This window comes from Hyperolius riggenbachi, chromosome 2, assembly GCF_040937935.1.
Source record: "Hyperolius riggenbachi isolate aHypRig1 chromosome 2, aHypRig1.pri, whole genome shotgun sequence".
Taxonomy (NCBI): Eukaryota; Metazoa; Chordata; class Amphibia; order Anura; family Hyperoliidae; genus Hyperolius; species Hyperolius riggenbachi.
Window position 1 is genome coordinate 227,744,636 of NC_090647.1, and position 27,544 is coordinate 227,772,179.

At 42.3% G+C, this 27,544-nt stretch overlaps 1 protein-coding gene across 1 annotated transcript in view; it reads left to right on the plus strand.

Annotated features, from left to right (window-relative positions):
* Positions 1-27,544, plus strand: part of RNF149 (ring finger protein 149) — a 76,461-nt gene that overhangs the window by 20,275 nt on the left and 28,642 nt on the right. The window contains exon 2 of the mRNA XM_068268267.1: positions 25,211-25,461. Coding sequence (XP_068124368.1) covers positions 25,211-25,461 — 251 coding nt within the window. The remainder of the gene's footprint in view (positions 1-25,210; positions 25,462-27,544) is intronic.

A 27,544-nucleotide genomic window follows, 5' to 3' on the forward strand; every position in this document is an offset into this window, starting at 1 on the left:
ACAATGGTAGCGTCTCTTCAAAAGTCTGAGTTCAGTTCCTGTGTATGCGGAAGAATAGGGTAGCGGAACAGTGAATGACTTAGGTAAAGTATTTATTCACGGGCAATATAAATAATTAATATATACAATTATTAAAATCAAATATTATTAAAACTGTAATAGCCAGTATGAAAAATAAAAGCAAGGGAGAAAAATACTTAGTCTAATGGAAAGATGTCCTTTTTGTGGGAAGAATCATAGTCCTTGGTCTGAACCTTTGTTTCAGATCAAAGTTCAGCAAGATGGCCGCCAACCATGTGTCCTCTGGCTGGCAGCAGACCGTTCTCATATAGATGGAATGTGGAGGACTGAGTTGCCCGGGCAGCTCATTTCTTTTAATTGAGCTGAGTTCAGAGGTGGACTTCCAGAGTCGGATTATGGTAATCACATCTGGGCAGGGGCTTTCACCAGCCCCATAACCCTGACATTTGTCTAGGCCGACCTACGCGGCCGGCACACAAATAATAATTACATATTGTCGATCCCCAGAACCTACCGATTAATGATACCTTGGATGCGGGTGCTAGGGCGTATGGTTACCCAGGGGCCCGTAACTCCTTAACCGAAGGAGGTATGATTATGATTTGTATACCGAGACGTTGGTCCAATTTCAACGGATCCGAATACACTCCTCCCACCTCTGGGTGATACTCGGGTTTTCCTTTAATAAGCAGAAATCCTAATTCCCATGCTTCATCATTTTGACTCCTGGAGACAGTTTGTCTGGTGAGCAGGAGGAAGCCCCATTTGCTAGTCAATTCACATCGAAGTGTGAGCTGTGGGCTCATCCTGTCTTCTCAAAAGGCAGGACACTGGCCTTGTGGTTCTTAATTAGCATCTGAGTGAGATCAGCTTGGTCAAACTGAGTTTTTACACCTCTGGCTAAATTAGCAAGTCACAGGGCCAGTTTCCATGAAAAGACTCTGCTAACTATCTCCTATAAAGACAGCAGAGACCACCCAGGCTGGACTGCCTGGTAGCCACAGACTTGATATTCTGATTTGGCAGCGCAACGACAATTGAGGCAGGAAACCGGTTGCGTTTTCGTTTCTCACGGCTGTTCCGTGACAATAAGCATACACTGGGGTGGTTCAAATTAAATAATGTTCAATGTCTTGGAATCACCTGGGCAAACCTCATGCCTTGATCCAATTGAGAATGTATGCATGACTTGAAGATTATTGTACACCAATGCAACCGGTCTGTTTTGCAGGATTTGGTGTTGCGGCTTTAGCGGTAACTAGACCTAGGCCAATAAAGCATACCATAAGAGACTTGCAGCTCTACTTGGAACAAAAGGCTACGCAACATTTTTGATGGGGGGCATACCTAATGCACTCTCGTGCAACTCATGTCTTAATTGCTTGTGTCAACTAAACAACAAAGTGCTTCTTTCAAAGTGGTAGCTATGCATGTTTTTTTCCAGGTTGTGATGCAGTAACACAGAATAAACCCCAAGGAGGAAGTTTACTTTTGTAAGGCACTGCAGTTACAGTACCGGTAATTATTACGTATAGAGAACAGTGTGACGTTTGTGTAGCAAATGTTTATCTATAGGATTTGTTTTGGACAAGAAAGTCCCTCTTTAAACAAATAACAAGATCTGACTAGACCAGGCTTTCTCAACCAGGGTTCCTTGAGGACTCTGCAGGGGTTCCTTGGCATTTTCCCCCATCATGGGGCAAGTATAATAGAGCACATTATAATAGGGGGTACTGTAACAAGAAGCACTAAATTGGGGATCAGAATAATCATGAGCACAGTATAATGAGTGGCAGTGTAATAGGAGTTAGTGAAATTTACAGCCTCACCTACTTTTAAAGCAGTAGGGTATTGTACCGTGTTAGCCATCAGTAAAAGCAAGAAGTTTTAAAACAGGATGATACCATTTATTGGCTAACTACAAATGAATAAGAATAAACAAGCTTTCGGCCTAGCAGCCTTCGTCAGGTTTACATCCTGTTAGTTTGCAAGCTGGTGGTACAGACAGCTTATATACATGCAACATCAAAAGGAAAAACCAGATATTTTTTTTCAAGCATAAATACATCATTAAGATGCCTTAATACAAACAGACCATCTAAATGGGGTAAGATAAGGATCCTTGTTTACTTTATTGCTCACAGACCTGGTATTAGGATTGACCCAGAGGTATCGTAAATTCTTAGTTCACAAGTTCAGCTAGGGTGGCTGAGACAGTTCATATATCATCAATCTCATACCAATATAGAAAGTTGTTGTCCTTATTCAGACCCTTCTGCACAGCTCTGAAACAATTTATAAATTTTGTTTCTGCTATTAATCGGTCATTTGACGTTTTGAAGCCGCCCTTCAGGGCAGTGACACGAAGATCATCCATGCTGTGTCCGTTGGACCGAAAGTGTGTAGCAACTGGGAGTCCAGATTTGGTATCATTAATAGTGTGCCTGTGTCCATTCATACATTTGCGCAGAGTTTGTCCAGTTTCTCCCACGTACTCCACAAAGAGGGAAACCCTGGCAGGCCCATAATCTCAGGGAGCGGAACTCTTACAGAGAACATCTCAGGGTGGCTGGAAAACATCTTGAAACCTCTGGTCTGTAAAAGACCCAGCTACTTACAGGATACCACCCACCTCCTGAACAAACTGTCAGCCATCGGCCCAGTACCTGAGGGAACCATACTGGTCACGATGGACGTGGAGTCCCTGTACACGAACATTCCCCATGATGATGGTATTGCGGCCTGCCGTAAATATCTTCAGGGTCAGGGCATACCTGTAAAGCCTATTACTGGACTGATCAAATTCATTCTCACTCATAATTATTTCACTTTTGGACAGGACCTCTATTTACAGCAGATGGGCGTGGCAATGGGTTCGCGATTCGCTCCACAGTATGCAAATCTATTCATGGCCAAAATCGAAGAGGAATACCTCAATGCATGTGGCATAAAACCCTTGGCCTACTTCCGCTTCATTGATGATATTTTAATCATCTGGTCCGCAAGTGAGGATGATCTTCTCCAGTTCCACAGGAACTTCAATGCCTTCCATCCTACAATCAAATTGAAACTTACCTACTCTCACACAGATTAACTTTCTGGACACCACCATATACATCAGGGGTAACAACATACAAACCTCGGTGTATCGCAAACCTACAGACCGTCCCACATACCTAAGATATGACAGTTTTCATCCCAAGCACATTAAGAACTCTATAATTTACAGCCAAGCTATAAGGTACAACCAGATTTGTTCTGACCGGATGGACAGACAAGCACCTGGATCACCTTAAGAACACTTTCATTAAACAAGGTTACAGTCCTCCCATGGCTGAGGCCCAAATCAGGAAAGCCAGCAACATCCCCAGGACTGAACTCCTGAAATATAAGCAAAACCAGAAAGAGGAACGTGTCCCTTTGGTTGTCACCTACAACCCACACCTGGAAATCTTAAGGAGGATTGCTAAGGAACTTCATCCCATTTTACACAAGGATCACAGACTGAGAACGATATTCCCTAAACCTCCACTCTTGTCATATCAGCAACCACACAATCTAAAACAGATGATTGTCAGGAGCTCTTTGAATAGGCCTCAACAAAACGGAAAATCACCCTGCCGACAAAAAATATGTGGGACCTGCAGACACATTTACTCCACTGACAGGGTAACGATACCAGGTTCACAACAGGAGTACAGAATACAAGGTAAATTTTCTTGTGGGTCCACCAATCTGGTATATCTGATCATGTGTGCTAAATGCCCCAATGTTATGTACGTGGGAGAAACAGGACAAACTCTGCGCAAACGTATGAATGGACACAGGCACACTATTAATGATACCAAATCTGTACTCCCAGTTGCTACACACTTTCGGTCCAACGGACACAGCATGGATGATCTTCGTGTCACTGCCCTGAAGGGCGGCTTCAAAACGTCAAATGACCGATTAATAGCAGAAACAAAATTTATAAATTGTTTCAAAGCTGTGCAGAAGGGTCTGAATAAGGACAACAACTTTCTATATTTGTATGAGATTGATGATATATGAACTGTCTCAGCCACCCTAGCTGAACTTGTGAACTAAGAATTTACGATACCTCTGGGTCAATCCTAATACCAGGTCTGTGAGCAATAAAGTAAACAAGGATCCTTATCTTACCCCATTTAGATGGTCTGTTTGTATTAAGGCATCTTAATGATGTATTTATGCTTGAAAAAAATATCTGTTTTTCCTTTTGATGTTGCATGTATATAAGCTGTCTGTACCACCAGCTTGCAAACTAACAGGATGTAAACCTGACGAAGGCTGCAAGGCCGAAAGCTTGTTTATTCTTATTCATTTGTAGTTAGCCAATAAATGGTATCATCCTGATTTAAAACTACTTTTAAAGACCATGCCTCTGGAAAAATAAATGCAGGGGTTCCTCGAGATTAAAAAATTGTTTGCAGGGGTTCCTTGAGACCCAAAAGTTATTTGCAGGGTTTCTCCAGGGTAAAAAGGTTAAGAGAGGCTGAACTAGACTGTAATTGCTTGATGAGCTGTAGAGAAAAGTGATAGGTTTCAGTGATGCCAGCTATCAATCATCAGACAGGATGACCTCATTTCGGCAGGTGACCATTTTATATGTGTATTTACTGCTGACCTTAAGTCCTGGATCAAAAAAGTCTCGATGTCTATAGAGGGGGTTACATATTTGTTGGTCCTTCCACATTCATCTGGCCAGTGTCCTTGCTTACTGCATTATTAGGGCTTGGCTTAGTATTGGTGAGCTGGATAAAGTTTTATGTATGTTATGCCTATATGCTCTTGAGATGTAAATAAAAACCCTGGGTTTGTGATGATGCCTATAAATACACCACATTCACTGCAAGCAGCATCGGTGACCCCAGCTGTTGTGTAGTGTGGTAGGATGTCTCAGTAGTGGCTAATCAAAACTGGCAGATAAACAAATTTCACCATATGTATCCCAGCATCTTACCTAGAGGATCTTTCAGTGCAGGTGCCTTCTGCAGCTTTGCTTTTGCTGGTCTAAGGTGATAAAAGAATGACAAGCCAGTTAATTGGTGTTGGAGGTCATTTTATTACCCTATTATGTGCTATGCAAATTCTGTGTAATATGAAAGGCGGAATGATGATGATTCAGTCCGTGTATATTTTCCCTGTAAGCTTCAGAAAAATGTATGTAGGAGTTGTGCTGCAGCAGATTTTGATAACAAAACTGGGAATGATTGCAGTGTGGTGCTGAAGACTGGGTCCATATTTAAAAATGGTACATGCTGCATTACAGTCAGTCATAGCATCTCCTGACTCATTGACCATATTTGTATTCTTCTTGTCTTTCACCCAACGTAGTCATCTTGAGTCTTGGTAATTAAATTTGGGGGGGGGGGGGGGGGGAGAAAAGTTACATTCTTACCTCAGCAGAGAGAAGCATCTGCATGATCTATTCTAGAGGAAGCTTCTCTGATCCTCTTCCACCCCACCAGTGCTCACAGTGACCCTCTTCTTCCTTGTGGCTGTGCTCCTGTCTGTGTAAGGGCACAGCTATGCTGCGCAGTAGTATGGAGCCACTCATGCATGGAGTGCAGCCACAATCGCACACTAATGTATGTGGCCGTGTGAACATATTCATCAAAAGCTTGTGGAATGTCTGTGTGTCCTGGTTCCAGGTCAATGTAATGGAGGAGGATGGGGGAAGCCTCTGGACTATTCATTTTTCTCGAGTTCCACGTACACTTTTTTTATTTTTTAGCAAACTTGAATTCAAAAGCATTCCTATTTCCCACTCCCTTCCACCAACAAAAGCACCCCCTGAAACATACATTTCACCTTGGGCATTAGCTGTGATCTGAATGTAGAGTATTCAGCCCCTTGCCTTTCTCTGCCTCTAAGAGAAATTGTGACTATTAGCTAGCTAGGGGACCTACCCCAAAACAACCAATGGGTCAGCACCGCGGGCACATACTTGCAAGTAAGGATAACAATAATATTTATATAGCGCTTTTCTCCCTGGGGACTCAAAGCGCTGTGACCCTGCATTATGCAGTCTCAAAGGCTAGGGAAAAGAGGTGAGTTTTTAGCCTTTTTTTAAAGCTGTCCAGAGAAGGAGCCTCTCGTACTGATTGTGGAAGTAAGTTCCATAGAGTAGGGGCTGCATAGGAAAAGGCCCGAGCACCAAATGTTAAGTGTATCCTGGGAATAACCAGCTTCATCTTGTTGGCAGAGCGGAGGGTGCGTGGAGGGGCATAAAGTTCCAATAGATCCGCTATGTATTTGGGTCCCATGTGGTGTAGAGCCTTGAATGTCAGCAGGCAGATCTTAAAATTGATTCTCCATTTTACTGGCAACCAGTGAAGAGTTTGCAGTACTGGGGTGATGTGTGAGCTGCGGGGGGCATTGGCTAGGAGTCTGGCTGCAGCATTCTGTACTAGCTGTAAGGGGCGCTGAACCTTATCTGTAGATCCGATTAACAGGGCGTTGCAGTAGTCTAGGCGGGAGGATACAAATGCGTGAACCAGGGCAGGTAGGTCTTCAGCTGGGATAAGGTGTTTGATTTTCGCTATATTTCTTAGATGGAAGAAGGAAGACTTGACGACAGCTGATACCTGCTGTCTGAGTTTTAGATTTCCATCCAGGATCACCCCAAGGTTTCGCACAGAGTCTTTATACTGTACAGTATCTCCCCCAATTGCTAGTTTGAGGTGGTGAGCGTTTTGAACTTTATCCATCATGTGTGGACCACCTACCACCAACACCTCTGTTTTGTCAGGGTTCAGCCTCAGCCAGCTGGTGTTCATCCAATTTTGTAAATCCACTAGACACGCATTTATGGATGCTGATGGGTCTTGGGTTCCAGGCTTGAAGGACAGATACAGTTGTGTGTCATCTGCATAACAATGGTATCCTAAACCATAGTTCTGGATTATTTTGCCCAGTGGGAGCATGTAGACTGCAAAGAGTAATGGTGATAGTACAGAACCCTGTGGAACTCCATAGGCAAGTGGCACTGGATTAGAGTAGTGTGTGCCCAGACATACTGGCTGTGTCCTGCCAGATAGGAAGGTCTGAAACCAGCTAAGAACAGTACCCCTTAGGCCACAGTAATTCTTCAGTCGCTGGATTAGTATTTCATGATCCACAGTATCAAATGCTGCTGACAAGTCAAGAAGAATCAGAATTGAGCAATCACCCTTGTCCCTTGCAGTAAGTAGATCATTCATTACTCGGACTAATGCTGTTTCAGTGCTGTGCCTTTTCCTGAATCCTGACTGAAAAGTATCAAATATGTTATCTGTAAGCCTGGCTTCTAGCTGGTTGGCGACTGCTTTCTCGATAACTTTTGATAGGAATGGTAAGTTCGCCACAGGTCTGTAGTTGGTTACAGAATCAGGATCTAGTGATGGTTTCTTCAGGAGGGGTTTTATGATTGCTTTCTTTAGTTTTTCTGGGAAAAGTCCACTTTGCAAGGAGCACTGAGTGATTTTGTGAAGTGCTGGCCTGAACAGCGCTGGGCACTGCATTAAGGATCCAGTTGGGCCAGGATCCAGGTTGCAGGTAGTGGGGCGGAGACTTTGAATGAGAATTCCAAAATCTTCTACACTCAGAGTGTCAAAGACTTGTCATGGTGGTACGGTAGTAGGCATATGCAACGTCCAGTGGTCAATTGATGTTGTTGGTGTAATGCTGGCACGGATGGTAGACACCTTGTTTGTGAAGAAGGCAGAGAATTCTTCACACCTTTCCCTGGAGTATGTGGTTGGGGCTTTTAGGCAGGAAGGATTGCAGAGCAGCTCTGTTGTTGGCTGTAGATATTTTGTGCGAGATAAAGTCTGATTTTTTTTCTTGGTTATTGCTTGTTGGTATTGTCTGAGGTGTTGAACTAGGCTAGATTTGTGCTCCCCAGTCCCTGATTTACGCCACTGTCTTTCTAGTCTGCGCCCTTTCTTTTTTAGATCCATGATGGTTTTGTCAAACCAATTAGCTTTCTGCTTTTTGGTTGCTGATTTGGTGCTCAAAGGATGGTCAATGAGATGCAAATAATTCTGAGTTGATGCATGATTATTCAAGCTGGCAGGATGTAATTGGTCCATGTTCAAGCCGCATGAATTTGCATACAAAATGTACACGATCCTGCATCAACTCAGAGCGTACGAGAGGAATTGTCGTGGGAGACATGGGCGCCAGTATATGGCTGATCCTGCTGCTGCACAAGTCCCGGCCACGTTAAATACTAATCCCCCTCCAGGCCGCCATGGATGGTAGGGAATGAAATAGTCAAATTATTATTTTAACCACTTGAGGACCGCAGTGTTAACCCTAACAACTCTGCACACAGGTGATTTCCCGCCCCCACCCTTTTCTCCCCACCAACAGAGCTCTCTGTGTGTGGGGTCTGATCGCAAGCCCCCCCCCCCCAATGTTTGTTGTTTTTTTTTTTTTATATTTGATTATTTTTTTTCCCCACTCCCTCCCCCCCCCCCCGCCAGCCAATCAGCGTGATCGGCTGTCATAGGCTTCAGCTTATGACAGTGGATCACTTCCGCACTGATAGAGGGGACAGCTGTGCTGCACATCACAGCGCTGTACAAGGTACGAGGTACATGCGGCAATCACCGCTGGGAGATTGAAGGCGGAGCTCCGCCTTCCAAGCAGGAGATCTGCGCGCGATCTCCTGCTAGCCCCATAAACGGCCGTTCACACCAATCGGCGTGGAGCGGGCCTGGGGCTGCCGCACTGCTCATGCCAGTTAGCGTGGAGCAGTCAGCAAGTAGTTAAAAGTAACTTCAGCTCCGGTCTTCTGATGGCGCCGAAGTTACTCCCTGTGCGCCCAAGTCTCCTGCTCTGGATTCACTGTGTTCTCAACTCGGATTAGTTTGATACTCTTGTAAATGAGTGTATTTCTACTGCGCATGAGCATTCCAGTAAAAGGGAACAGACTGTGAACTAGATAGACCTCCCAAGCTTTTGCTCCTACTGAACATGTAATGTAGCTAGTAAACTCTTACATGTGCAGTGGAAATGTGCTTGTCAACAAGAGCAGCTGGAGACAGGAGTGTGGACATAAAGAGAGAGGATGAATTTGACTTTATTTGTGATAGAGACGCACAAAAAAGAAATGGATCAAAAGCGGGAAATGTCAACTGAGGTACCTTTCATAAGTTTACAGCGAATAAAGCTGAGGGATTTTTGTCAGCAAGAAAAAAAGTTGCAATTGGATTTAAACTCAACTGACAGTGTGACGCTGTTTTTAACGTTTATTTGAACTCACACCATGACTGACAGGAGCTGAAGCAGAATAAAAGCGATTGATATACAAAGTGAAAAATTAGTTGAATCCATTGAATTCATCCTTGAGCTCTTAAAGGATACCCCAACTGAAATGTGACATAATGAGATAGACATGTGTATGTGCAGTGCCTAGCACACAGATAACTATGCTGTGTTCCTTTTTTTTCTTTCTCTGTCTGAAAGAGTTAAATATCAGGTATGTAAGTGGCTGACTCAGTCCTGACTCAGACAGGAAGTGACTACAGTGTGACCCTCACTGATAAGAAATTCCCCTTTTTTATCTCTTTCTTGCTCTCAGAAGCCATTTTCTGCTAGGAAAGTGTTTTATAGTTGGAATTTCTTATCAGTGAGGGTCACACTGTAGTCACTTCCTGTCTGAGTCAGGACTGAGTCAGCCACTTGAATACCTTATATTTACCTCTTTCAGGCAGAAAAATAAAAAAAGTAACACAGCATAGTTATCTGTGTGCTAGGCACTGTACATACACGTCTATCTCATTATGTCACATTTCAGTTGGGGTATCCTTTTAAACGCCGTTTAGCGTGACCTAATAATAAACCTTCTAGCAAACAATGGTTTAGTTAAACCCAGGGTTATAAATATACCTGTTTTTCAGTGACTAAATTCTGGTAACCACATGTGTTTTTTTAGAAAAAAAAAAAACTCTTCCCTTTTTGAAATGTTGTGTATACACCAGTCATTTGTCTTGAAATTGTGGGTATGCTGTGTCCACACACTATTATATAAAGGTAGTGTTGTTGACTTCAGTAGCATTTCTGACTAATCTGAAACACATGAGCAGTTACTGAAAGTGGGATAAGCACAGTTTAGCTTCATTCTTCAAGCAGCCCTTTTGAATACAGGATTGTATCACTGTGCAATTCCCTAGGTAACCATTGAGTCTCATGAGAATATATTAGTATATGAACCATGACTAGTCTAACATCGATGCTTACCTGTGTCATTGGATTACAGCTTTGAATAACAAAATGGGCATGATGGCAGTTTCAGTGTCTGATCAGTGCCAGTTACAGGGATATATTACTTGGAACACCTGAATAAGAACTTTGCTACTGGTGTTCCTTATAAATTATTTATCTGGCCGTAAGTTTCCTTTTTTTTAAAAAAGATCTTTATCCAATGTAATATGCACTCAGTCAACTCTTAACATCAGAATCTTCCAGATAAATATGGGCATTGAGCATTTAAGTGGAATTTACAGCTTTAACCTTCTGCTTTAGTAGATTCACCACACCATTCTAACTTCTAAAAAAAAAACACGGTTTAAAAAAAATATGAAAATGCTTATGTTTACCTCACTCGCCCCCCCCCCCCCCCCCCCGGCGGAGCCTTGTGTGACTGTGCCTCTCCCTGCTATATAGAAATGTTTATTAGATTTGTATGCTAATCATATTTACTACCCTGTCTCATTTGTAATTATTGATTCAGAGCAGTTTTAGCCTCCTGCTGTAGCCTAAGCAGTAATCGCTTCTCCCAGAGTGCCTCCCAAATAAATACAAATGGTCTCTTCCTAAAGATTAGTATTTTACTGCAAGAAGAGGTCCAGTGCTATGAGTGAAAAATTATTAAAGATCTCCCACTTTAGGTGTTAGTTTGATAGTGGGGATGGAATATTTGGGGTATGCTGGTCGCGCATTGGCAGATTGGCCTGGCAAATTTTTTTTATTTTTTTTAATTTTTTTTATTATCTGATCAGCTGAATGATGGCTGCTAAAGCAAACCTCTGTTTCACTCTGATTGCAAACATCCAATTAAATGGGGATAAAAATATACAGTAATTATGTTCACTGGCTATGACATCAATTTTAAAGCTGTCACTGTAAAACAGCACTGCTTATTTACTTTACTGAACCCCGTGCTGTTGTGAAAAGTCTGCCAATATGCATCATTAGTTGGGTCATTTTAATTGTGTATACTTTAAGTGGTGTGATACTGAGCTGCCATACTGAACAGCAACATGCCTGCTTATCAGTCTTCTTCACCCACGTACTTGCAAATGTGTTTTTAAGTAAAGGACATGTGCCAATTTCACTTGAAGCCATCGCTTGCATCTTCTCTGAGTGAGTCAGGAGATGTGACGAAAACAGACAACATATTGAAAGGTCATAAAATACTGAATGCATTGTCTGGCTAACTCCTTTTTAGTTATTTTTGACTTTTTAATATTTTAGTAAACACTTATTGGTGTCAGTTGATTTGAGCTCTTCCATTAAGGCTAGGTCCACACTAGACACAGATGCAGGAAGTACCACCGTACTGCAAACTGATGAAAGTGCATCAGTTTTGTATCAGTTTCCGTTCAGGTTTTTCCCTGACAGAAAACGTCTCTATCATTAGGAAGGAGTGGGAGGATTTTTTTGGGCCAATCATAAAGCCCAGGCTATCCGTTTTCACATCCGTTTTTTGCCTGTGGAGCTGGAGATGCGTTTTCTCATTGCTTTCACTACCCCTGCGTGTATCCGTGGTCCCGATCCGTTGCGTGAAAATGCAGCAGGTCCGGACCTTCCGTTCAGGTTTTGAAAACGGATCCCCGCAAACGCAGACGGATCCGTTTTTTACTTGGGTGAGGCTGGCTGCTATTTTAAACATTAGTATCCGGGACTGCGGTTTGAAAAACGCAGCCACGGATACGTTTCCGGACCTAGTGTGGACGCAGCCTAACTCATGACCGTTTAGGAGATAGGAATATAGTGAGGGCAGGTTCATACTGGGGCACCTTTCCGCAGTGATTTTCTGCCCTCCTGTCCATCAGAAAAGTGATGTGACAGTGTATCCCTATGGGACTGCCTGCCTGGCGATCAGATGGAAGTGCTGTGACAGTGTATCCCTATGGGACTGTCTGCCTGGCGATCAGATGGAAGTGCTGTGACAGTGTATCCTTATGGGACCACTCTGACTGCAGCACTTGCAATTGTATGAATTGCAAATGTACTGCATGTAGTGTTTTGGGGAACAATTGTGATGCCCCCCTCCCCCCCCCCCCCCAAAAAAAAAAGTAATTGCTGGTAAAGTCACAAGGTAAAATAATTTTGTGAACCTGGCCTAGCTGACGTTTGAATCTTTGATACATTACTTTGTTCGTGTTGCCGATTACTGCAAAATGTGCCATACCACGGTATTCCTTTTGTATGGGCGCTTTTCAGTTTTCCAGTATTTTTCAAGGAGGAATTCTCACCTTCAAACTGAAATGTTCAATACATAGTCAAGATTATTTTTGGCCTTTGATTGCTAAATTTGGTGGCATTTAACTTGTGAGCTCTGTCTCTAAATGGGTCAAGACTAAACACATAATTGAGGCCTTGTCATAAAATAGAAGCACTTAATGGCTTCTTATTATGGGACACTCTTCTGTAAATCGGTATGCGAAGACTTTCAGAAAATGGATTCCTAATATCCTTTCCTCATACTTTGATCATCTTGGTAAGCATGTGGTCAGCATTGTCCTGCTGTGTCTTCACCGATAGTCTAATATGCTTCTATTTAAAAAGCATGAAAACAGTTTTCATGCCGTAATTTTGAAAATGTTTTTCTACAGGGGATTATCTGCTGTGCAGTGGTTGTTATAGGACATTACACTTGCATTAGGTGTTTTATATTCCATTTTAATAGACCTTTCTTTAATCTTCATGATAAACGGTTAGCCTGAGCTGAGCCCTTCTGCAGTCTTGCAACATTACAAGGTTCCAGGATGGGTAAAGGTGCAACAAAGAATGTTTTTAAAATGGACCCAAATTAAAAACACAAGATTTCAGGAATAAAATCTATTTTCTAAATTATAATAATAAATTGCAGCCTTTTTTTCAGCTGCATGATGAAAAATATAAAATATTTTACATGTATTGGAGGAACCCCTCCTTTCCTTTAAAGCGGAATATAACCCTGCATTTCAACTTTGCTCTAAAATATTATTTACAGCATATTTTTTACTAGACCAGCATTGGAAGAGTTAAACACAGAGGTTTAAAGGTCCGTGGAGAGATATGCAGAAGTTCAGATAGATGCATTCTATTTAGTTACATGTATCTATTGATAAATGTTACACACTCTTTGCCTGTCCTCCAAGCTCCTTCTCAGTCAGAGAGATGAGTCACATTCAACACTTAGATAAATTTATGTAAACAAAATGTATCTATTTCAGCTTCGGATGCGTCTGCAGAAATCTCCAGGAACTTTAAAGCCCTGTGTAACCCTTCCAATGCTGGTCTAGTAAAAAAAAAAAAATGCTGGTTGCATATAATATACTGTAAATAATGTTTTAGAGCAAAGTTGAAATGCAGGGTTATATTCCGCTTTAATATTGCAGGGACAGAATCCGGCAGACTGGTGGAGTAGGAGGTGTCCGGCAAAGGAGGAATTGCTAATGGCTGCCACCTGTATAACCCTAGTTATGAAAAGAGAAGGGTGAAAAGCATGCACTGAAATGCTCATAGGCTTGAAGGAGTGTTTATATTTGTATGTGTCAGTGGTGCAGCTAAATATTTTGTATTAAAAAAAAAGTTTGGTTTGGGTCCGCTTTATGGCAGTAATACATCGTACATGCTTTACTGAGTCAGGTAAACCTTTCACATCTACCTGATGGTGATAATTTTTTACAAAGTTTCCTACCTTGCCCTGTACAGGTACTTACACTGGAACAATTACTGTCACAGTGATCGGCACTCAATTAGGCGATGGTTCACGACTATAATAGTAGTAATAAGTGCTGTACAGATGCATTGCTTGACTGCTGTGGAGTGCAGAGGACGGCTGTGCACTCAGCACAATGGAGCAGGAGGAGTAAGAAGACCATGTTGTACTCTGCCAAGTTAAGCAGGCACTATGGATCTCTCAGGGCGCGATTCTATTAGAGCGGCGCGCGCCTGCGAAACGCGCACCGGGTCTTCCGAGTCTGCAGGGAAAGCACACGTATCCCATCAGCCGTGCCATGCATGGCTATGGGATCCGCAGCCTCCCGCGCTGATTCAGATGGAAAAGCCGGCCGAATCGCTAGCGGTAGCGATTTGGCTGGCGTTACCATTGTACCCTATGGCAGAGTTTTCCCGCACTATTCGCCTGCGGGGAAACTCTGCGGTTTCCGCTCAAGTGGAAACGCGCCCTAAGTGACACATTGGGGATGATTTGGACTGCTCAGCAGGGAAGGCCCTACCTGGGAACAAGCCTTTAAGATGCTTAAACACGTTAGTCTAAACTGCCCCCTGGAAGCAGCCTTTTTCTGCTTTCCATAGCACCAGAACAGGCTAGCAATACAACTGCATAGCACTCTGCTCCTAATTGTTGCCTGTCTTGACAGAATTTCAAGAGAAAACTGTTACCAGTAGTTGCAACACCTTCCACATTTTAGTGCACATTCCAAGTACGAAGTTATGCAAGTGGTTCTTTCATAATGCAGCTTTCCTGCCACCCAAGCTTTTCTCATTCAGAATGCTGTTGGTCCCTTTTTTTTTTTTTTTTTTTTTTTTTTTTGATAGCTTTAGACAGGTATACTTGGAAGAGGTACATATTAGTGACCAGAAACCAGGAGGAAGAATAATTAGAAATGATTGAATGGTGACAGTGATGCTATATACTAGCCAGTGTGTTACATTTACTAGCAGGTATGTGACTGCTGGTGGCCATACCTTCTGTACAGTGATTGTTCCTAAAACTGTCGCACATCGATCGTGGAAAAATGCCCATTAAAAACTGCTCAGTTTTCATTATAGCAGTAGTAATGGGCAACAAACCTTGCAGCCTTGTAATGCTATTTTCTCATCATGATTTGTGTAATATTTATTATTTCTATAAATAAACCATACAATTGGCAAAAAAAAAGCATGACCATTAAGTCTTCTGTATCTTGGTGTGAATCCTCACCAGGGCTGTGAAATCGGAGCAATTTTTGGGTGCCTAGAGTCTGGTGGTGGCTTCATAATTGTCGGATGATTTTTTTTTTTTTTCTTTAACCAACTCCATAGCCGTGGTAAGTATTATGGTGGCTACTAGCGCTCCAATTTCTAGTGAATCGTTTCAGCGATCAGATAATTCTGATCGGCAGTTAAATCGTTCACTGCACCATCAGTAAACCAATCTTTGCTTCCTATCTATCCCAACCGACAAATGACAAGTAAATCCAAATTTTGGCTTGATGGAAATCCAATGGGACGACTGTTTTTATAATCGTTCGCAATCGACTGTGCCCATCAATGGAGATCATTTACAACCAATCCGATCAGAATTTCTGATGCCGGTACACACAAGATTTTCTGGCAGATTTACTGCCAGATTGATTATTTACAACATGTCAGATCTGATTTCTGATGGCTTTTTTTTATTTATTTATTTATTTATTTTTTGGCCTCTTTCACACCAAGACGTTGCGTTTTAGGGGACATCAAGGTCGCATAACGTGCCCCTAACGCAACGACTGGTGGTGTTGAAGTTGGACGTCAGATTGAGCCTCGTTATGCAGCTCTTGGTGCACTGTTTTCGTTCTATCTATACTGATAGAACAGCCGCTCCAGGATAGTGATGGGAAGTCCGGATCTTTTCAAGCATTCGGATCATTCGAATCGGATCATTAAAAAGATCCGGATCTTTGAACCGAATAATCATTTTACTAGGGAAGCAGACTGGGGTGAAATGACTAGCAGGACACTACTTTCCCTGTACTGTACATTCTGTATGTTCTTGTTTCTTCCAGACAGACATCCACTGTGAACCGAATCGTTCATTGTGGTGATCCGGATGATTCGACTCACAAAGATCCGGATCAAATGAACGATTCATTCATGATCCGGACAACACTACGAGTCCAGGTTACGTCACCACAGCGCAGTGAATATTAATTAGCCATGTGGCTAGTCACTGAGCATGCTGCACTTTCATTCAACGTGTAGCATTACAATGTGTTGCAACGTGGGCACTCTGAACAGCACATTGATTTCATTACTGTGAGTTGGGCTGCGTTACAGGCTGCTGTAACGTGGGACTTTAACGTCCCACTGTGAAAGCAGCCTAATACATTTTCTGTTCACTTCTATAGAAAATCGATCGGAAATCAGATATGACATGTTGGAAATAATTTAATCTGGCAGTTTATCTGCCAGATAATCTTAGGCCTGGTGCACACCGAGCGGTTTTTGTAGCATTTTCCACACTGCTTCCGCCTGTGAAAATGCTTGGCTAATGTATTTCATTGGGATGGCGCACACCAGCGCTTTGAGGTTTTTAGCAAACCCACAAACGTGGGTCCTGCAGCACTTTTGCGGTTTGCAGAAGCGTTTCTGCCTCAATGTAAAGTATAAGAAGGTTCAAACTGCTCTGAAAAATGCTACATCAGAGCGGTTTTCCAGACGTTTTTGTTACAGAAGCTGTTCAGTAACAGCTTTACTGTAACAATATATGAAATCTGCTACACAAAAACGCTCCCAAAAATGCTAGGCATGTTTAGAAAACGTCTCTAAACATGCCTAGAATCGCTCTGAAATCTGCTCCAAAAACCTCTAGCATTTTTATGATCTGCTAGCGGTTTTGGTGTGCACTGGGCCAGAGTGTGTACCTAGCATAAGAAGTCAGCAATTCTGTGCACCTGGAGTCAGTTTCATAAACTGAGGAGTGGGAGTCTGAGTCAGATTATTTTTATACCGACTCCACAGCCCTGATACTCACACAAATATAAATCTGGAGATAAAGTGCCAGCACCAACTTCTGTTTTTATTTCTGGATCTGTTGTTTAATGTGCCAGCTAAGGAAGAAGGTGGTTGCTTGGAGAAGGTTTAGTTGCAAAGCTGCACTCAAATGTTACACAAAAGCTTTTGTTCTGAGCTAATTTTTAGAGCAGTATGTTCCAAGGAGATTAGCACTAAATACGGTCACAGCATTGTGGTTACGGTATCAAGAGTGGCTGCTGGTACCAGACAGTGGCGCTGACTGCTAGTCATAATGTATTGGCTTTTATCCACATCTGTCACTGAATATTTGTCTGGCGTAAAAAATTGAAGTGGCTAAAAATCACTATGAGAAAGCTTGTTGTGCACATAGTGTGGTAAAGAACATCCTTTTGCTCTTTTGTTACTGTCTTTCACATTCTGTATGAATGTCACTCCAGTCCTGTCAGAGTGGCTTAGTATCAGTAACACAAAATGGCAAATTCAGGCTGTTTAAATTAAACAAAATTAAATTGGCATTTTATTTATGCAAATGTATGCATATTGGACCAATCGAGCAGCTGATATTTAAGAGTGTGGTGTGCCTGTTTGGCTTCTGGACCAAGTTACACCTCCAGTGTAATCCAAACTTTTTTTCTTTTTTTTGGGGGGGGGGGGGGGGGGGGATGTTTACATGTCAGTTTATGTAACGGAGTTGTAAACTATGAATGTTTCCTTTTAATTAATCTAGTAAACTTGTTTACCTCTTGTAAAATATTTTCTCTCCCTGATTTACATTATGAAATTTATCACAGGTAGCAACATCTTTAAAGCGGGTCAGAGATGAAAGACTAACTATAACAAGTACCTTGTCTATATATCTAAAGTTTAGATAGTTTACACAGTATATGCAACTACAAACCGCTTCAAAAGTGTATAATTTATTCCTGTGATAAAATGAGAGCAGCCATGTTCTTTTTGTCACACTCACAGGCTGAGGGCTGGAGATGCTATCAGCTTGCCTTCTGCCCAGACTGAGCTCCCATAAGCCCTTGCTACATTGCCAAGGCACAAAAGGAGCTGTGGGCAAGGCTTGTTTAGTTTATAGGGCTTGAGGAATGCCCTATAAACTAAGCTATATGAAAGGAACACAATTATGCAATGAGTAAAAGTTTATCTCGGATCCACTTTAAAGCTGAAGGTGCATCTCTGTGAAATGTTTGTGTCTGTCTGAGAATTCCGAAGTCAGTCCAAAATACAGTTGGTCTCCCAGAATGCTTGGGGAGGAGAATTCTGCATGGCTAAACAGCCTAGGCGAAGCATCATTGGCAGGGCGGGGGTGCACACGCACACACTGGCATGTCACTACAGTGCTTCTTCAAAGGGAACCTAAAGTGAAATAAATGTGCCCAGTTCAACTTACCTGGGGCTTCTTTCAGCCCCTGCAGTCCTTCTGGTCCATTGAACTCAGTCTGCTTTTCTTCCTTCAACCAATGTCTCCCTTCAGCTGCCTGTGTGTTCCTAGTGTGCACCCCTACCTGATCCCTTAGGTGACATGGCTGAGGTTGACTAACAAGTTGTTGGCCTGCATGTTCTGTTATGTCGGTGGCTGAGCAGCACGGTGGGCGAGGTAATTTGAGAGAACAATGCTCTTGGCGGCCAGGTGGCCTAAGCGGTTTGCCAAGTGGATCTTTGGCTGAGTGACCGGGAGGCCTCGGGCTGCTTTACACACGCTGGATTCTCGAAAGAGGCAGTTGGTTGACTCTTATCTTGCTTGGGAACAAGGCTTAAAGTCAGCCCAAGGTGAAAATTAATGAACAATCGTATTTATCCTCCTCCTCCTATAAAAAAATTAAAATAAGTCTCTTTCTTAGATGTCCCATAGTTTTATTTTATATTTAAACATTTACTAACTAGATTGAATGTTTTTGTTGTGGCAGTCTATGAACTGTCCCAGAGTTATAATACGTGAAGTATTGACCTTTTTTTTTTTTTAATCTCCTTCTGTTCTCAGTTGCCAGGAAAACCATTTATGGCTGTAATCTTCTTATCAGTGATGTTTGCTATATTCCCGACAAGGGACAAGCCAGACACTGTTACTCCCATGCCTAAAAATGTACTTTTTAGGCAGCAATATACAAGTATAACAGCCTGGTTATTAATGTTTTGCACTGTATATACACACTTGTCTCATTCAACATGTCACCTTATGCTGGGAATACACTGTACGTTTTTGCTGCTCGATTTCACGCCCGATTGTTTTCTGCACTTGATTTTGCGCCCGATTCTCTTATCTTCCATTCCTTTTCCTTATCTTTTCCCATTGTTCCCTATGTGAAATAAAGCGTGGAAACAATCGGGCGGGAGATCCGGCATGTCGGAAATTATCAATCGAGCCATCTTAATGCCTCAAAAACGTACCGTGTATTCCCAGCATTAGATAAACTTTGTTTAATATCATTTAGGGCAGACGGCTATGCAATCGGAACGCAACACGTCCAATCGCACGCCATCTGCGCTACTATGCGCTGCAGATCCTATTCATTACAATGAATGGGATCTGCTCTGAGATTCCCAAAAAATGCGTGCGGTGCGCGATAGTGCAATCGCGCTGCTGCGCAGTGCATATGATGGGAACAGTAGAAGGGCTGTTTATGCCTTTCTACCGTTCTTGCGTGTCGCACACTATACGCGCTGCCACAAAATGCGCATATGGTCTGAACGAGGCCTAAGTGTTGACTGATCAGTATATGTAATTATGTATGCGAGACAAAGCCACAAATATCATTTCCAACATGAATCTTAATTCATTGTTTACTGTATATTATCTAAACAGCTGTGAATGCGTTAAAATGTATAGTTCATTTCCATATAGTCAATCAACAGTACCTGGCACAGCAATAGGAACTTTGCCATTTTTGCATACTGTTTTTTCCAGAGGATTTGATGACATAGTTTTGCCAAGAGAGATAGACTCAAGCTGTTCCAGGAGGGTAGAGCTTTCTCCCAGCACCTGTCTGGACATCTGCTTTTAGCATGAGACTGGGCTTTGTGAATGGAAGCACATGCTTCATTGATTTTATAGGTTCAGAAATTGTCAATTTTTTCTAATTTCTGCATTGTTTGTTGTGGTTGGTTAGTTACCTTTTATTAAGCAGATGGATTCCAAAGATTATGGTGGTTCATTTTAGTTTTAATGTTCTTATGCGCATTTTCCTCCCTTGAGTTAATTTCTGAAATGTCCACTCTGTATTGAATTAGTACTAAATCCGAATTTACAGTTAGCAGCTTTTCCTGTTGCAAAACTCAAGATAACCTCCATTGTCAGGTCAGGGGAATGTTATGTTGTCTGGCCTGAAATACAGAAAGAACAAGTTGGTCTAGAATAGATTGTCAGATCTTTGCAGTATTCAATAGCCTTCATTGTAAACCTTAATTGATGTGAAACATCCAGGTGGAATCAGTCTCAAGTAAATTCGCTTGAGTATATTGGTTGAAAAGATGTAATTCTGAAAGATTAACTTTACTGATTATGCCCAGAAGGCTCCTGGGGACCCAGAAATACTAGGAAAGTATATAGTGGGCTTAAAATAGACTGAAAATGTCCTCTCCTCCTCCTCCTAAAAAGCAATGCTGAGTGTAACTTGCTTTCTTTATAGCTGAATTGGCAAATACTTTGTTTTAAATGGACCTGAACTGGTGCACAGGTCAGAAGGAAAACCTAGAGAAATGCACCCTGTAAGTATAGGGAGAGTTTAGCTTGTTTAATTCCTCTCATTTGTGTCTAATCACAAGTTGTAATTTGATCCCTCCCGTGTGTCACATGACTGCAACGGCACAGATGGCAGAGCTCATCAAAAAAAAAATTAGCAGGAGCAATAAATACCACCAGAAGAAAGGTTTTTATTTGTGAGAAAAGGGGGTAAAATTCATTTGGGTGCTACGTGGTATTACTGAGCAATAAACCGTTAAACTTGTGACGTGCCAAATTGTAAAAATTGGCCTTGTCACTTTTTTTGTTTTGTTTGTGGCCTTAATGGGCATCTAAAGGAGAATCCAGGTGTCGGAGAGGGATGGCAAGGGATTAATTAGCCTAAAGGGGTCTGGAGGAAGCCCCTGGTACAGTGGCTTGCAAAAGTATTCGGCCCCCTTGAAGTTTTACACATTTTATCACATTACTGCCACAAACATGCATCAATTTTATTGGAATTCCATGTGAAAGACCAATACAAAGTGGTGTACATGTGAGAAGTGGAATGAAAATCATACATGATTCCAAACATTTTTTTACAAATAACTGCAAAGTGGGGTGTGCGTAATTATTCGGCCCCCTGAGTCAATACTTTGTAGAACCACCTTTTGCTGCAATTACAGCTGCCAGTCTTTTAGGGTATGTCTCTACTAGCTTTGCACATCTAGAGACTGAAGTCCTTGCCCATTCCTCTTTGCAAAACAGCTCTAGCTCAGTCAGATTAGATGGACAGCAGTTGTGAACAGCAGTTTTTTAGATCTTGCCACAGATTCTCGATTGGATTTAGATCTGGACTTTGACCGGGCCATTCTAACACATGGATATGTTTCGTTTTAAACCATTCCATTGTTGCCCTGGCTGTATGTTTAGGGTCGTTGTGCTGCTGGAAGGTGAACCTCTCTGCCCCAGTCTCAAGTCTTTTGCAGTCTCCAAGAGGTTTTCTTTCAAGGTTGCCCTGTATTTGGCTCCATCCATCTTTCCATCAACTCTGACCAGCTTCCATGACCCAGCTGAAGAGGAGCACCCCCAGAGCACGATGCTGCCACCACGATATTTGTCAGTGGGAATGGTGTGTTCAGAGTGATGTGCAGTGTTAGTTTTCATCCACACATAGCGTTTTGCATTTTGGCCAAAATTCCATTTTGGTCTCATCTGACCAGAGCACCTTCTTCCACGTTTGCTGTGTCCCCCACATGGCTTGCGGCAAGCTGCAAATGGGGCTTCTTATGCTTTTCTGTTGGCAATGGCTTTCTTTTTGCCACTCTTCCATAAAGGCCAACTTTGTGCAGTGCACAACTAATAGTTGTCCTATGGACAGATTCCCCCACCTGAGCTGTAGATCTCTGCAGCTTGTCCAGAGTCACCGTGGAACTCTTGACTGCATTTTTGATCAGCGCTCTCCTTGTTCGGCCTGTGAGTTTAGGTGGACGGCCTTGTCTTGGTAGGTTTACAGTTGTGCCATACTCCCATTTCTGAATGATCGCTTGAACAGTGCTCCGTGGGATGTTCAAGGCTTTGGAAATCTTTGTAGCCTAAGCCTCAATAACTTGATCCCTGACCTGTCTGGTGTGTTCTTTGGACTACATGGTGTTGTTGCTCCCAATATTCTCTTAGACAACCTCTGAGCCTGTGACAGAGCAGCTGTATTTGTACTGACATTATATTGCACACAGGTGCACTCTGTTTAGTCATTAGCACTCATCAGGCAATGTCTATGGGCAACTGACAGCCCTCAGACCAAAGGGTGCTGAATAATTACGCACGCTCCACTTTGCAGTTATTAGCAAAAAATGTTTGGAATCATGTATGATTTTCGTTCCACTTCTCACGTGTACACCACTTTGTATTGGTCTTTCATGTGGAATTCAAATAAAATTGATTCATGTTTGTGGCAGTAATGTGACAAAAATGTGGAAAACATCAAGGAGGCCGAATACTTTTGCAACCCACTGTATGTATAATTTTTTTATTTTTTTTTTATCGCCATCTCAGGTTTCCTTTAAGTGAGCAATTGTGACTTCCCATGACGCATCACTCCTGAATATGCAAGTTATCTCTTTATGCCCCTGAATCCAGGCTGACATACAGAACCTCTGGTGTATAGCAAGCCTATAGTTTTATACAATTTACAGAGCCACATCAACCCAACATGCAGACAGCCTGTTTAAGACTTTCTCATCATCAATGCATGGTAGAAATTGAGGGCTATATGATAGGGCTTGGACCAGTACTGTGGGCGGGCAGCACAGCGAGCAGAATTTGGGCACTGCCAAAGACCGCAATGTGAATTACAATTATAAAGGGGCGCTCCGTGACACATCTGGGAACTGGCAGTAGTCTGAATTACAAAAAACAGATTGAGGATGCAAGGACTGGGGAAGAGTCTGTGTGCATGGATAGGGAACTGGCTAATGGACAGAAAACAAAGAGTTGTGGTCAATGGATCGTACTCAAAATGGGAGACTGTTAGCAGTGGGGTACCACAGGGGTCTGTTCTGGGTCCAGTGCTCTTCAATTTATTTATGAATGACCTAGTAGATGCAGTAGTGAGCAATGTTGCTATTTTTGCAGATGAAACAAAATTGTGCAGAATCATCAACTCTCAGGAAGATGGTGTTATATTGCAACAGGATCTGGATAGGATGGCTATATGGGCACATACATGGCAGATGAAATTCAATGTTGAAAAATTTAAAGTCATGCATTTTGGAAGTACTAATGGTCTAGCACCATACAAAATAAATGGGATACAGTTGGGGACATCAAACTTGGAGAAGGACTTAGGAGTACTCATCGACAACAAGTTAAATAATCGTACTCAATGCCAAGCAGCTGCAGCTAAAGCTAACAAAATTTTGGGATGCATTAAAAGGGAAATAAAAACTCGAGATGCTAGCATAATATTGCCCCTGTTTAACTCTCTTGTAAGGCCACATCTGGAATATGGAATTCAGTTCTGGGCACCACATTACAAAAAAGATATTGCAGTTTTAGAGCAGGTGCAGAGACGAGCAACAAAATTGATACGTGGGATGGAAGGTCTCACTTACCAAGACAGGTTAGATAAACTGGGTTTATTTAGTCTAGAGAAAAGACGCCTTAGAGGGGATCTAATTAACATGTATAAATACATCAGAGGGCAATATAATAGCTTGGCGGATGAGCTTTTTGTCCCTAGGCCTTCTCAAAGGACTAGAGGACATGATCTGCACATGGAGGAAAAACGGTTTAGCCATTTATTTAGGAAAGGGTTCTTTACAGTAAGAGTGATTAAGATGTGGAATGCATTGCCACAGGAAGTCGTTATGGCAAACTACACCTGCATTTAAAGGGGGCTTAGATGCTTTCCTTGCATTGAAAGACCTCCATGGCTACAATTACTAGGTAATGCCTAATGATGTTGATCCAGGGATTTTATCTGATTGCCATCTGGAGTCGGGAAGGAATTTTTCCCTTAAGGGGCTAATTGGACCATGCCTTGTAAGGGTTTTTTCGCCTTCCTCTAGATCAACAGGGATATGTGAGGGAGCAGGCTGGTGTTGTACTTTATACTGGTTGAACTCGATGGACGTATGTCTTTTTTCAACCAAAATAACTATGTAACTGTGAACCGATTTTGTGAGGTAAACTCACTTTCTACATGGAGGTGGTAAAATTGGTCTGTGATTGGCCAATCAAAATTGAAAGTGTATACTAGGCTTTGCTCCAGTTTCTCCGAATCACAAAAGATGAGCAGAAGTTCACTTGAAGGGTTTCTAACCTGTTATATGTTTAGAGTGTATTCCTACATAACAAGGTGATAAAATGTAGCAGGGCCTGATATTAGTACATTGGTTTTTAAAGAGGAACTTCAGCCTAAACAAACATACTGTCATTAAGTTACATTAGTTATGTTTAAAATAGATAGGTAATATAATCTCTTACCCACTCTGTTTTAAAAGAACAGGGAAATGTTTGATTTCATGAGGGCAGCCATCTTTTTGGTTGAAAGGAGGTGACAGGGAGCATGAGACACAGTTCCAACTGTCCTGAGTGCTGATCACCCCTCCCAGTTGCTAGGCAACGTGAATACCATAGGAAATCCCATCATGCTTCGTACAGCATCAGGGAAAAAAAGCCCGGGCAGTTTTCTTTGATGGGTGGAGCTTAGCTAAAAATGCTTTGGTAAGAAAAACAAAGTTCTGATGCTGTGAAACTGTTAAACACCAAGCCTTTTCAGTTCTGCTGAGTAGATTTTTAATCCGGAGGTTCACTTTAAACTATAAGTGCAGTATCTGTAGCTATGTGAGTTTCCTTGGATTTCACACCAGAGCTGTCCTGTTTGTATGGCTTAGGGACTTTTTTTTGTTTTGTTTTGTTTTTTTTTGTTTCCAATGTTTTCCAAGAAAGAAACTTAGATATGATTTTTTGTTCTGTTGCCTCAACTAACCATGAGCTTTGGCCTGGTTCTTTGGGTTTAATATTAAAAATGTCTTCATGTGTGGCTTCCTTCTGCAGGAACTGGGAACACCGTGGTAATAATGGTCAGTTATCCAAAAGGAATGGACATTATGGAGGTCCTGAAAAGGAACATCCCTGTAAAGATGACGATCACTGTAGGAACCCGCCACGTCCAGGAATTTATCAGTGGTCAGTCAGTGGTATTTGTGGCAATTGCCTTTATCACCATGATGATCATATCATTAGCTTGGCTCATTTTCTACTACATTCAGCGTTTCCTCTATTCAGGAAATCAGTACAGAAATCAGGTAACTATGGCTAATATATTGCATGTTGATATTTAAATCAAAAGTGGGTTTTGTGCACAGTTTATGTGGACTGTGAATTTGTAGAGATGTCTAGGACTGTGGACGACAATCTAGCCTGCACAAGCATTTCATTTCTGAACTGCTCCCACATCACAGCTTAGTTGCTTATACTAGCAAAATGTCTGGATGATGATATAACTAATGTTCAGAAATATACGGGCAGTATTTCACATGTCCCCTGCTGTCCTGTCACACAGCCGTAGGCCGAGAAATTGCATAGTGCAGTCATAACATAAAGCTGTTGGCTTACCCAGTAGCACAATGAACATTGCTGTCAATTATATTTGACATTCTAGGAAATTTACATTACATAATGTAGAATAAATGAACCTTTTGGGGACCCTTGGTAATCATTGTAGTGATCACCACTTTCAGAACCTTGTTTGCTATCCATTATCATTTTGTTCCTTTACCTCCCAATGAAGCATAGGACATCAGTGAGGACCGTACATTCAGATCTTTATATTGCTGCCCCTTTCTTCATCCCTATGGGTTCCATTCTAGGGCTTTTATTTCTGTAGATTCCTCTCCCTTTCTAAATGTGTAGCCGTCCTATTGAACTTCCCTTCCTTTTCCGGATGCCTAAACCAGGCCATTTTACATGCGGGGGGGAGGGGAAATCAGGCAGCCGGATCCCTAGTATTGCTAGCTGGGCATGGTGTCACCGTATTGCCAGCAGCCTTCACTCTCCTCCCAGGCTCCAGCGATGAGCAGCTCTGACCCGCCTCCTCGCACGCCATTAAGTTGCGGCTTGATGATTTCTTCAAGTCGGGACCTGACGCTTAACACAGAGCAAGTGGGGATGCCCGCCAGAGCGGAGGGGAGTGGCGATCGCCGGGGGAACATCAGGAAGGTGAATCCCTGTCCTCTTCTTCCTCTCAGACAGCCGCTGCGAACAGTGATCACTAAGATCCGCCAGCGATCGTAGTGATCAGACGTCAATTGCGATGGCTTCTGATCACTGAAGGGAGTTGTCAGCTGTAATGACAGCTTAATCTCCCCTCTCGGGTGCACACGATCACATTGGGAGTGAAAATGGCAGGTCGCGTAAATCCTATTCCGCATTAGGCTTAGACAATCACAAGAGCGGCGTAGGCTTTACTATCAGCAGTCCCCAAAAGGTTAAAGGACCGCTGTTGCAAAAATCTTAACATTTAAGATATATGTAAATGCACACAAATAAGTACGTTTCTTACGGAGTAAAATGAGCCATTATTCATTTTCTCCTATGTTGCCGTTACTTACAGTAAGTGGTAGAAATCTGACATTACTGGCAGGTTTTGGACTAGACCATCTCCTCATGGGGGGGGCTCTCAGGGTTTTCTTTATTTTCAAAAGCACTTTGAGAATGGCAGTTGCTCAGTCCAACTGCCAAAAAAGTGTGCAGGGAGCCTGGCCAGCATCTTTGTATAAATCTTTTTCAGGGAGTGTCTTTTCTAAAGAATAAAGGCCATGCTGAGAATCCCCTATGGAGAGATGGACTAGCCTAAAAACTGTCGGCAATGTCAGATTTCTACTACTTTAAGTTACAGCAACATAGGAGAAAAGTAATTTATGGCTCATTTTACTCTGGAAGAAACATACTTCTTATTTGTATGTCTTCACGTGTATTTTAAATTTTAAGATTTTCAGGACAGTGGTCCTTTGAAGCATAAATGAACTGATCTAAAAAGTTGTAAACCACATATACCAGTGTGTGTTCTTATCTATGGGCAGCTCTGGAGAAGTCTGGTTACACCTTGGTCCCTATGTGCAGTAAAGTAAAGAGGCAATCTGCATCTGCACATGGATAGTGGCATCCTTACATGGACAAATGACATTCTGATGGCTAGTGACAAATTAGTACAGACCTAGTAGGTCAAATTAGTAAAGACCTAGTAGGAAAGGCAGTCACAAATTAGTACATGCTATTTGGGAGCAACCAAATAATTAGTAGGTTACTGGAAACAGGAGGTGCAGATCCATTGCAGCAAGTGGCTCACACTTCTGTGCAGTCTGTGGTAATCCCGGAAGAGCTGATTTG